We start from the raw sequence: 12,392 nt of genomic DNA, 5'->3' as shown, positions 1-12,392 counted from the left end.
AGCCAGCTGAAGAAATTGCAAACTGAAAAAGAGACACAAAACCAAACAAAACCAAAAGCTTCAGCAACATGCACATTATCAACCAATAAAAATGCTTACACTGCTGGCTCAAAAAGTTTAGGATCCTACCAATATTCTGAGCTTGTCTAGATTTCAGTGGTCACACTGGCAATATTTTCATTTTAAAACAAAGAAAGAATGGATGTCTCCAGCATAGCATGTGCGAAATTGAAAAGGTATCAACAAACCCTAAGTTGTCAAGGTGCCGTAGGCAAAGATAAAAGTCATGCAATTTCTCTTTGGTCCTTCAAATACACGATGATATATATCAACAAATAACAATGTGATATTGTCAGTATTTCATCATGATCTTAAAAGGTGCGAGATGAAACTTTGTTAAACAGGTTCAAGTCATGTGCAAATGCCCAGCACAATATCTTCTTCAAAATCTCAACGAAACGCTTTGTATTTCAAATATTAAATGTTATTCGGCTTAGAATAATATGTCATTCTGAGCACACAAGATCTTGTGTCTTATATCCACAAGTAGTTCAACTCCATGTTTAAAATTTAGGAATTTAGCATGACTAAAGATATGCACGATGAGAGACGGGCAAAGATTTTGGAAAAGAGTAGCAAACAGAAGGTATCAAGAAACGTAGAGAAATCATAACCAAGATTGTAACAGGCTACCTGCTGCACAACAGATGAGAGCACCACTTATGAATCGCTCAACCTGTACAAGCAGCATTCCAGCTCTCTTTTCTACTGCATTGTCCACCAGTGTCTCATCCAAACCAATACCCAGGTAACAAGAGCGCCATCTTGAAAGACCCCTGAGCTCACCCATTCTAATGCCAATAATTTCTACCCCAGGCTGATTCTCTCTCTCTCTCTCTCTCTCTCTGCTCTCTGCTGCGTTTTTCAGTAACCAGACATTCTCTTTTGCTTCTCGTTGAGCACCAGAAAGGAGAAGGGAAGCCATGTGGAAGCCAAAGAGAGCTCTTGCCTCCCTCTTCTTCTTCAGGTCAACCAAGTCAACCCAAGAGGCCATGCTTGCTCAATCGAGTAAGCCTCGCTCTTCCCTCTTAACGTTTCAATGCTTGATTCGTTGTTTGATGATCTTGCGTTAGTTTTAGCTGTACTTGAGGGAGATTCAATGAAGGGGTCTTGAGTTGAAGATTCTTGACATGAGAGACATGGTGAAAGCCCGCCATCGATAAGCTTTTGCCAAATGACTGTTCAAAATCACTTTCGTTCAGTTCTTTATTTATGGGTTTGTGCTGTTGTTTTAATGCGAAGTACTAATGACCTCGGATGTCATCGTCTCAAATCTGTTTTGTGAATTTATGTTGGCCAATTGCAGTAATTTCCTCCTTATTTGACTGAATTCTGTTAAAATCATTTATCTAGCAAGTGAGCTATTTATCGTTACCAGGTTAATTTGCTATCCTGTCGTCTAAATATCCTATCTCGTTTGTACTTTGTGCTGATGTTCATGCAGTCAAGCATGGAACGGGCCCAAAAATGAATCCCAGCCGTGTTGCTGCTTGACTTGCTGTTTGACAAAGGAGGATCTGGAGTATGGTAAGATGAGGAAGTAGCCAAGTTGGACATGCAAAGTACAGCCCTTATTATATTTCAATTCCTGTTTCTTCGATTAGAAGTGGTTAGATGCATTTCTGACATTCCGGCCAGTTTCTGGACAGTAATCCAGCGTGAGAAATTGCCAAGAGATGTATAGAGAATTATTGCTTGAGGTGGTAAAAATGACCTGCTGAATGTTCTAGGATTTTCCTGGGAAGCAATTGCACTAAACACATGCTCTAGGCTTTTCATGTTGTATTGGGCAGTATGGTTCACAAAAGAGATACAAATTTTCGGATGAAGTGCCCTGGACATAACTGTCGCCTTGAATCCTGGAAAATGTGGTCAATGACCCTTTGAACGTAGGAGGAGGAAAAAATGAAGATACCTGTGATGTGAAACTTGAATGTGATGATTACGTGACAGATGCTCTTGCTTGGTGTAATTATTTGCTTTTGCTTTTGCTGACAGTTCAGAGAAGAGCTGGAGAGTGCTAAATCTGACTGGGCTGAATATTTTCAAAGGTGAATATATTTCATTTGGTTTGGTGACAGTATCTGATCTGCATCAACTGATTTCTGCAGGAGAATTTCCATGTCTATTGTCTCATCAAAGTATTAATGCCATAAATCCAAATTTCTGTTCGGCAAAGTGTAATACCTGTGCATACCTTTTTCTGTAAATCACTGACAGGACGGTGCATTTGGAGATAGCTGCTAATCAACATTATTTGCTTCTGTTATCAAAGTACTGATAAATTTGTGTTCCAGTTTTATGTTGACTTTTTATGTCGAGTTAGATTAAGGAATGCATTTGATGAGTCTGGCATTTTTATGGTTTATACAGTAATTAGATCTGACATTCATTTGTACAAGCAATTAAATGTCAAGGTTATCTGTCTTTTTGTTACGAATAAGTCCACAAGACAGCAGTTGTTCATGGTATCAATTTTTATGGTGTAGTTGCATCTGGAATGCTATCAAAGATAAAGTGCAACAGATGCGCTCAGAGAATGATTTTCAGAGATTGGTAAGATAAACAAGTTTATAAGATTTCTACTTTTTCACAGACATATTCAATCAACATAAGATATGAGTTGTTTCTCTGCATGTCATGAAGTGATTGAATGAATGAACTTACTTCTAATCGCTTCATTCCAACAGTTTTAACAGCATTCATTGAGCACAAACTTCACACGATCTCCTTTGTCTATAAGTAAATATTCATTTTGTTGTGCAAGCCTGTGAAAGAAAAACATGGGAAGGCCTAATTTCCATACAAGTCTGTTACAGCATAATGTCCCACATGGGCAGACAAAATTGAGGTGCCAAACCTTCTTCTCAATGTGAACTCTTGGGAAGATCAACCTGTTATCCATAGAGTAACTTATATCCATTGAGGAGGACCTTCACTCAGCACCATTGGATCAGCTTACTAGGGCCACTGCATCCCTGCTCCATGGGAAGAACAGGGAGATCCTTTTGAACAACTTGTTATAATAGCCCAAAGCCTTATATCTTGACACAGGAGATCCTTCTAATGTGCAACCTAGTAGGAACTCACTAGCCAGGTTCTAAACCCATGTTTTGTCTATTAGGTTAAACCATACAAGCCTAAGCCAAGTCACTTTGTTCCCCCATGTCCTCACTAGCTTCGAACTCTCCTTTATAGAGAAAGAGCTCCTAGATGATCCAGTAAATACCACATTGTCTATAGAGCCAGAGTTTGGAGCAATCAACCCACACAAAGCCATCGAGTTTCAAGCAGATCATGAGACCTTGCTGGAGGCCATCTCCATTCATTTTCCTCAATAACAGTTTCAATCGTGGCTTTATCACCTAAAGCTAAATCATGAAACATTCTAAAGCACATGTAAATTTTTGCATGGACATGAAATGAAAGGCAAAAAATGAAAATGCTTAGGATTGTTCATATGAGTTTTATAGACAACTTTGCTGTTGGGTAAAAGATAGTGAATTCAAATATGCATGAAGAACTTAGCTAATAAGGTGTTTGATAAGTTGTTTTTAGGAAAGAGCCACAGCATAGGTTTTCCAACTCCTTTGATGGAATGTATTTGGTTTTGTATCCCTCCTGCTTCATTTTTTTATGTCTCCAACTTTGGCAATTCTGCTTTTGGTGGTTTTGAACAGACAAAAGCAGTGGATTTTGGAAACATTCATTCTCCCAGCGTGCAAGGTATGGATGCATTTCCCTCGTGATGCTGTTGAGAAAGGCTTTCAGGTAGTGTTGACAGGTTATGCATTGTTGATGTTTTGGGGAATAATGGTCCGACCTACCACTACCACCCCACGGTGGGCAGTCTGAGCTCTCAGCGAGTGTCATGCCACAATGACTCAGTCATGCACCAAAGTGTCAATGCTCAATTAGAATATAATCCTTGTAGCTTGCCAGTGGAACATTTTATTTTATTTTACTTCATTTTTTTAAAAATGTTGAATTATTAAACTACAAACACTGGGTCTATTTATCCTAGTTTCCTAAAGTACGTAAGACTTGTCCAAGTGAGATGTTGGGTATTTTGTCTCTCTTTATCGTTATTTTCCAATTTTCCGTTTTTAAACATTCCTATTTGCTAATGGTTTGGTTTTCGAAGAGAATGCAGGGCTATGCTGAATCTACGGGAGAGAATGAAGTGAGAGACTTACAGCTTCAAATTCAAACCAAACTGTCATATTCTCTATTACCGGAAAGAAACTAGAAGGGAGAGGGGGGTGCACATTTCCGTTGCCTTGATCAATGCAAATACAGGGGATATCGTTACATCTGGCCCGGAATCCTCCATTAAGTTGGACGTTGTCGTACTTGAAGGTGACTTCAACAAAGACAATGAGGATAACTGGGCTCCAGAAGAGTTTGAGAACTACGTGGCTAAAGAACGTGCAGGAAAGGCGCCGCTTTTGGCAGGAGATCTCGTAGTGAAGCTCAAGGCAGGTGTTGGGGAGCTGGGTGATCTGATATTTACTGACAATTCCAGCTGGAATAGGAATAAAGAATTCAGGATAGGGCTAAAGGTGGCATCGGGCTATTGTGGGAATACACGAATCCAAGAAGCAGTAACAGATGCCTTCCGAGTCAAGGAACATAGAGGAGAATGTAGGTCCTTCAGTCTTTTTACAGCACATAAACTTTGTCCATAAACATGGTTTTGGACATCTATAGTCTTCAATTTTTCAATTGAGTTCTTCATTTCATACTACCTTTACATCAACAACGACAAAACTGATAAATAAGAAACATCAGCTTCTTGGTTATTTAAAATGTCCACACTGGATCAGTTTCAGGGGAGAGAGTTTGCAAGCCTCCTAGAGTTTCTTTACAAATTAATCTAATAGTGCCGGGATGTTACCATATATGTTCTCTTCATTTTACAGTACAAAAGAAACATTATCCACCAGCATCTGACGATGAGGTCTGGAGGTTGGAGAAGATTGCCAAAAATGGGAAGTCTCTCCAAAAACTGAGTAATGCTGGAATACATAAGGTTGAAGACTTTCTACTGCAACTGCTTACGGACTCCGAGAAACTGAAAGAGGTAAGCACTTAATGATTCTCAATTAGGGTATGATTGACCACCAAGAATGTAAGTCTTGTGTGTTCACTCATCATAGATTCTCGGAAAGAGTATAAACAGAAGAAGTGGGATAGCCCGATACGCCATGCAAAGACTTGCGAACAGGGAAACTTTACTTGGACTATCCCGATGGCGTGACGAAGCATGGTGCTGTATTCAACACTGATGGTCAACCAATCGGCCTAGTCAAAGACACGGAATATTTTGCTACTCATCGACTTTCTGCTCAAGAGAAGGTAAGTAACCGAGGAGTTCCTTACTCAATTTTGTCAAGCCAGTTCACTCGCCACACCCCCATCTTGGGGAAATCTGAATTAGTTGTATCATATTTTCTATGTAATCAGTATTTTGATGTTCACTTGTAGCTGTGTGGGCTTAGTAGGTGTTAGAATTCATTAAGTTGGAAACTGACAAAGGGTTAATTGAACATCTAGAGTGCTTTGCTTTCTTTCAGTACTTCTGTTTTCTTTCATCACAAAAAATATATAATGCAGTTCCATTAGAGAATAAATAAAAAATAGGATGCTATGTTTGATCCATAATAGGGACTTTCTACTAATGGAGTGATTTTGAGCACGCTCTTTGTGAAGCAAAGTTAAGGTTAGTGACCTTGTAAATCTAAGTGGCCTTCTATATTGAGTAAGTTAAAGACCACTTTCAGCACTTTATTCGGTTTCATCCATGAGAATCTGAGGCACTCATCAACAAATTATAGTTTAAACGATTAACACATTCCCGTTGCGACCATTTCCAAGTTTATAACCATCAAGATCTTAATTACTTGCACAATACATATCGATGACTGCTTTATTTCTTCTCTGGTCCTTTCTCGATCAACTTTGCATCTTTACATTGAGGGCCTTGCCTTGAATGTACTTTTCAAATTACATCTTTTGAGTGCCTGACCTTTACGTGGTAGCGAAATGGGCAGATATAGGCATAAAGCAAATTGCGGTTCTTTCAATATTGTTCTTCTTTCTCTGTGCTGCACTCACGTACTTAATCTGAATACAAGTTCATCCATTGGAATGCAACTTTGCTTGTCAAAAGTAGTTGCTTGAAGCCAGAATGTTCTCTCAATATGGAGATAGATACTTCCCAAGTGACAAATTTTTGGCAAGCAATATACCAGGTGTTTCCCAGGAACATGGAGATGCAATTGTGAAAAAGGCCGTAGCTATTAACTGGAATGATTGAAGGAAATTCAATGGTGACACGTTCTCTGATTCAATGAGGCGCAACCCTGTTCAACGTTATTTGCTCCACTCAATCTTCCTGCCCCGTTTGGTCTGAAGCTCCTCCGGCAAATGAGCTCCACTGCTGAAGGTACGTTCTAGAACACAATACTGTCTCTCCCTTTAAGCACATACAAAGACGTGGCTCAGAAATTACAATGAAAATTGGAATTTCCACTTGATTGTTGAGCTTTATATATAAAAGCATTGTGTAACTGATCCTTTTGGGTTCCACTTAATATAAAGACGTTCGTTTGTCCAGCTGTGATTGTTGCAAAATGAGCCTCATTCAATACATATATACGTATGTATGCATGTATGTGTTCCGCCCAAGCAATTGAAAAGCAACTAAAAAAATTAGGTGGTAACATGTGCCTTTTTTGAGTGGGGGGATTGGGGACGGGAGGGCGGATACTGTGAACCCTCACTTAGGTGATGCTAAGTGAATGTTGACAAAAGATAATGCTACCACTAGGTAGATATGACTAGATGTAATGAGCACACAGGCAACATGTTTATATTTGCATTTTGTCATTTTAGAAAGGACCTTGTCAATTGAAGCGCGTTAAGATTACAAAGATCAGGGGCAAGAAAAATTAAAAAGATGCAGGGTAAGGAAAAAAAAATAAAGTAAACTAGTAGCACTTTCTGTGATACCAGAATAGTAAAAGCTCATGATGAATCATTGCAAGAATTTTTATAGGCTCGTAGTCCTGTGCTTACGTCGGCCTATGTTTATGAACCGCGTTAATGTTTAGTTCTTTCTTCAGGACTCAATGGTGCAACGGCTTTGGCATTGCGGGTTCAATTACCAAATTTTCGTCCTGCTGCACATCAGCCCATGTCTGCAGACCGCTCGAATGTTCAGATTCCTCCAGGATATCATGATAGTACTACTGCCGGATTGCCAACACAGCCCCTTGGTATCAACTTACAGAATGCCATACGTCGCCAAATGATCGGTTCTTCGAGCCAAATGGACAATGCAGGATATGATAATGCTCTTCTTGAAGGCGATCATGTGATGGAAGAGATCCAATCATGGTTTGCTGAGAACACACCATGTAATGACCCGTTCTCTGAGACCCCGTTATCCGATAATGGTTTTGTTAGGGGAACCGGCAGAGGCGTTATTGGCTGGCTCAAGATAAAGGCGGTGCTGCAGTGGGGGTACTTCATCAGGAAGACAGGTGTCAGACTCGTGGAGTTAGACCAACCAACTATCGAAGTCCGGGCTTGTTCATAGTTCTTTCTTCGCTTTAGGGAAGATGATTCTATTCCGATAGAAATGATGGTAATTCTTTCTTAAATGGTGGTATTATTTCATTGCTGATATTCTTCATCTGTATATAGAACAGCTTTGTTGAAAGCCTTCTTGGCGACTTTTTTCATTGAAAAGTGTCTCTACTAGTTCTTTCGACATCTTTCTTCAGGAAAGTTCTCTGATGTATCACATGTAAGGAATGCAAGGTCATACCATTCAAAGAGGGTACTTGAATTCTACGCTTATTATGCATTAGAATTGCGACCAAATCCATGGAGACCCATGTGACAAGTCTTGCCTACTGCTGCTATCCAGTGGCAATGCAGCCTTTTCGGAGAACGCATGCATTGTCAACCCTTAAGATGCGTTTGGTTTAACATTCCCAAAGAGCTTTCAGTCTCCAAAATCCTTGGGAAAATGCTCAATCATTTAACAATTATTTTAAAGTAACTTTTAAATAAAAAGCCAGCATTAACAAAGCTAAAAGCCCAATATTAATAAGGATTAGCATTAAACTTCAGCATTTGGCCAAATGTTAAACTCATTTTTCCTCAAAACTACCCTTACTCATTCTTCAAAATTTCCGATTTTCAAATACATTTTTTTACCAAATGATATTTCTTTCAAAATTACTTCTCAAAGCATAATTTATTAAAAAGGCATCAAAATCCTTTATTAAATTTCCTTTAATAGGCTTAAACCACTAAACCATTTACATTTTCTTAATAGGCTTAAACCACTAAACCAAAGGCACCCTAAGTTCTCTTGTACCCGTTTTCCTGGCCTTCTCTTCTTGTTTTCTCGGTCTTTGAAATGGTTTACTTAAATTTCTCTATAACGAGCTTTGATGCAAAGCAGCTCGGGGTCTGTTTGATTTAATATTGGGTCCGCACTAGAATTTTGTCCTGGCGATGAGAGGATCGCATTAGATCTTTCTTAAATTTACTGGGTCATTCCACAGTTCCTTTACGTCATGAACTACTTAAAAAATTGAACATTCCTATAAGTTTATACATCATTAAATTCAATGGCTACGTGATACTCTTGGTTAAGAAAACACAAGTCCATTGAAGATATTGTAGACATAATCTCATCATCCTAAACCTACCGTTCATTTGCGGATTCCGAATCTCCATACAGCAATATAGTCAAATGCTCTTTAAAGCCACCTTGCAACTGTATATTTAGTGGCTGGTCACGTTGATTATATTGATCCCGGAGGGTAGCCCTTCCACACAAAACGTATTTTGTGCTTTGAATTGATGCATCACTTAACGTTGACATAGAGAAGCAAGTCAAATTTAGGTGAGATTTTAACATTCAAAAGCAAAGTTCGTTGGTCAATTACACCAAGTGAACCATTCAACCCAAAGTATAAATAATCTTGTTCAAGCATTTGTTTCTCTTATATATGAGGGTTATAAACATATACAGATAAAGCACAAGCTTGGCACTATCGAATGGGTCTCAAAGCTTGCAGCAATACTATGAAGGCAATTGCCACCAGATAGAAGCCATGGCTCTAGATAAATAGTTACCTTTTGCTCCAATTCTCTTCAACAAATGCCCACCAAGCAGGAAAGGCACGTGGCAAGTATAAATTAACACTTTCCAAGAAGGGCGGAACCGAAAAACTTCAGTCACAAAAGCATTGCTTCTCACACCGATGTCTGCAGCTTCGGAGAGTAGAGGTCCACCCACAGGAGCAACACAAGCATAACCACCACAAAATCTTGAACAGGCAGTCATTCTGAATCAGAGATTTCGTCTTCATCCTCGTCCAGTATGTAGATCAGGGCCCGCTTTCTTGCAGCTAAAACACAAGCCACACCTCTACTTGCTGTCGCCATAAAAACATTAACTTGATTTCAGTCCAACGTTCCTTGAATATATGGCCATAACTAACGTGATGTTTAGATACCTTTGTTGGGTAAAAGCAAAAGTACAACACGCATTATGCTAAAACACAGGCGGTAAGCAAACCTTGGTGCCTAAGGAGGCTATGGTATGCATGTAAACTACGAATGCTCTACAGTATCTTGCTATACTAGCTACCATGATAGTATCTATCATCATGAACATGTACATGTGTTCTCGCCAAGAACTAGACTCATGTGTGAACCTACCATAAGAAGATTATTCTCTGTACTTGTGTGGCCTCAAAAGATTCACCTTTTCTGCACTTTGACCTCTCAATTGATTTAAATTTAGGGGAAAACCTGATACTTTAGTATATTACTTCTTCAACTGAAAAAAAATTGTTCTTCTTTGGAGCATAAGTTTGCACTTCTTCAAACTGTGGGAACAAACATGAAGCGGTCCATTAAAGAGACATGATGAACTTATGCCAGTCATATTTCAAACTTAAGAGTAGGCTGTTAAGTGAAATGTAGTAAGGAGCATGGACAGGATTTATTCAGTCCACTACCTAGTCAACAAGATGGAAATGTTGCTAACACTTGCAAGTTTATCAAGCATTGATACACAACGGAAATAGTATGGGCAACAATAAGTTTCTAAACATCCAAAAGTGCAGATGGACATGGTAAGAAACTCAAGGAAAAAAAATTCAGGACTATAAAATTGATGGCATGACAATGATTTAATCCTTAGCTCAGTTGTATGATGGTGTCAAAAATTCTTACCACTAACTGACAAGGGAGGAACAACATTATGGGGAATGCTGCGAATCTTCTCATTCTCCATATCTAGGTGTAATATGGAGTCCTACATGCATAGTTTCACTAGGTTAGTGTTTCAGAGTGAGAATAAGATAACCAAGCAAAAATGTTCTCACAAAATAGAAGCAAAAATGGCACTTCTTATCTATTAGGACATTCTGACCAAAAAAATAGAAAATCAATTAGAACACCACATGCCTATTTCTTAACATACATACAAGTTGAAGACTTTAACTACCAAGATAAGTTGGAACTTTTGCAGTTATGGTAGGCAGAAAGTAAAACATCCTTCTTAATTCCTAAGCGTGAAATAGCATGTCCATGCACATAGGAGGAAAAATTAAGCTGCTGCTCCTCATGCTGATGAGGAAAGCATATAAATAAGATAGGGAAAGAATAAAATTCCTAGTGTTTTTGAAACCGGACAAGTGGTTCAACTGGTCAAACTGGTAGAACTGTGCTCCACCGGGGTTCAGGTTTAACATATTGCATGATGTCATCTGATAGAATACTCCACATATATTAGATTACACGTGTTCAGATTAATAGATGCTCGGCTGAGCCTGGGCAGAGCCTCGTTGAGCACAAATGACAGCATTCAAGTTCTCAAGAACATCATTTAATTTTCTAATAGATTAAACCAATAAGGTCAATGAATAATAATACACCAACAAATTGAAGCAAGAAGACACTGGAGTGAATGGTTGGTATGCTTGTTAGTTACAAGAGGTTGGAGTTCCAAACCCCAACCCAACCCCAACACTCTTCCTTTAAACTTTTTGAATGCCCAATCGGTCCAAACTAGTTGGACAGGATTGTGGGTCATCAGCTGACAGCTACGCCCGATAACAATAGGGTCAATAACACCAGCTTCTGACCACTATCAAGTTTCTGCTGTGAAACTAGACTGGATAGTCTAGTTCCCAATCCAACTGGAGCGCTCTAAAACAAGAAAAGAACAGAGTCGACTAAAAGCAATTTTATTTTGCCATCAATGTTTTAAAAAGTGAACGACGTATATCAGAACAAACAGAACTCAGCAGCATCCTATACTTATCATGAGTACGAAATCAATATGCAAGCTCAGGATCCAAGAGTTACCTTTAATTGGTACAACTCCCAGTTATTTGCCCGAGTGGTTCCGAAATATGCACAAATGGAAGGTCACCGCCCGCAAGATCATCATCCGCATCTCCCAAGTTTTCACCAAAAGATCATTTATCTTATTTAGCAACATAACGATTTGAAGTTCCTGTTTCAAAATAAAATATATTAGCCACATCCACAAATTCTTAAAGTATGATATGCCGAGCTCTTACCTTATATAGAGCCAAATCAACACAATGGTAACCAGAAGGGATGCACAACAAGATAGCTTCCAAAGGTCTTCCCCGCTTCACATTGCTTGAATCATTCATAAATCCCCTCACTACAGCTATACAGTTTGTAAAATCTGAAAAAGACTCGTCGGGTATTTGGAAGGAAATATAATCTGTAAACCCAACTTCCGAGTCAGATTAGATGAAGCAAATTTCAGAGGCATCCTGCAGAGCCATACGAAGAAATGATTAGCATGAAAAGTAGCTTGTACTCGCACATGCAGATCTCAGATAAAATTGTTCAGATTAAGGGTAAATACCTCATAGAAGGACAGTGAAATTGGAATGTATCGGGTGGATGCTGAAACTGATGTAAGAGGGAATAGAGGCAATAAATCTTACAACATATCTTTTTGAAATAGTAGAAAAGGCATCTGGGCAATAGTGTTCTCTCATAAAATAGAAGCAAAAGTGGCACTACTAATGCATTAGGGTCAGCAAATGAACATTTCTTGACATACATACAAGGCTCAATTGTCGGGAAATATGCTGTAGCTTTGAAGTTATGGTAAGTGAGAAAGTGAAACATCGTTTAAATTGGACGCATATAATATGCATATGCACATAGGAGGAAAAACTAAGCTGATGCCGCTTGTGCCGATGAGGAGACAGATACATAGTAAATAGGAAGAACAAAAGAACAAAAGTTTA

The 12,392-nt window shown here is 38.9% G+C and overlaps 1 protein-coding gene and 3 long non-coding RNA genes across 4 annotated transcripts; 2 read left to right on the top strand and 2 right to left on the bottom strand.

Moving 5' to 3' along the window:
* Positions 1-4,340: 4,340 nt before the first annotated feature.
* On the top strand, positions 4,341-5,258 carry LOC120290964. The gene is made up of 3 exons (XR_005548764.1): positions 4,341-4,704; positions 4,983-5,143; positions 5,220-5,258. It is a non-coding gene; the product is annotated as an uncharacterized LOC120290964 (long non-coding RNA).
* A 1,231-nt stretch (positions 5,259-6,489) lies between these two features.
* On the top strand, positions 6,490-7,692 carry LOC120290611 (calmodulin-binding protein 60 C-like). Its single transcript, XM_039306938.1, has 2 exons — positions 6,490-6,508; positions 7,188-7,692. Exons 1-2 carry the CDS (start codon positions 6,490-6,492, stop codon positions 7,661-7,663), a joined length of 495 nt encoding a protein of 164 aa, XP_039162872.1. The 3' UTR covers positions 7,664-7,692.
* A 1,539-nt stretch (positions 7,693-9,231) lies between these two features.
* On the bottom strand, positions 9,232-11,513 carry LOC120290336. The gene is made up of 3 exons (XR_005548251.1): positions 11,464-11,513; positions 10,327-10,408; positions 9,232-9,521 (listed from the first exon to the last, which is right to left on the bottom strand). It is a non-coding gene; the product is annotated as an uncharacterized LOC120290336 (long non-coding RNA).
* Positions 11,514-11,574: 61 nt separating this feature from the next.
* On the bottom strand, positions 11,575-12,103 carry LOC120289652. The gene is made up of 3 exons (XR_005547760.1): positions 12,002-12,103; positions 11,682-11,906; positions 11,575-11,614 (listed from the first exon to the last, which is right to left on the bottom strand). It is a non-coding gene; the product is annotated as an uncharacterized LOC120289652 (long non-coding RNA).
* Positions 12,104-12,392: the final 289 nt, after the last annotated feature.

Source organism: Eucalyptus grandis, chromosome 2 (assembly GCF_016545825.1).
Source record: "Eucalyptus grandis isolate ANBG69807.140 chromosome 2, ASM1654582v1, whole genome shotgun sequence".
Lineage (NCBI taxonomy): Eukaryota > Viridiplantae > Streptophyta > Magnoliopsida > Myrtales > Myrtaceae > Eucalyptus > Eucalyptus grandis.
The sequence above is the reverse complement of the archived record's forward strand: the minus strand, read 5'-3'. Positions and strand labels throughout refer to the sequence as shown.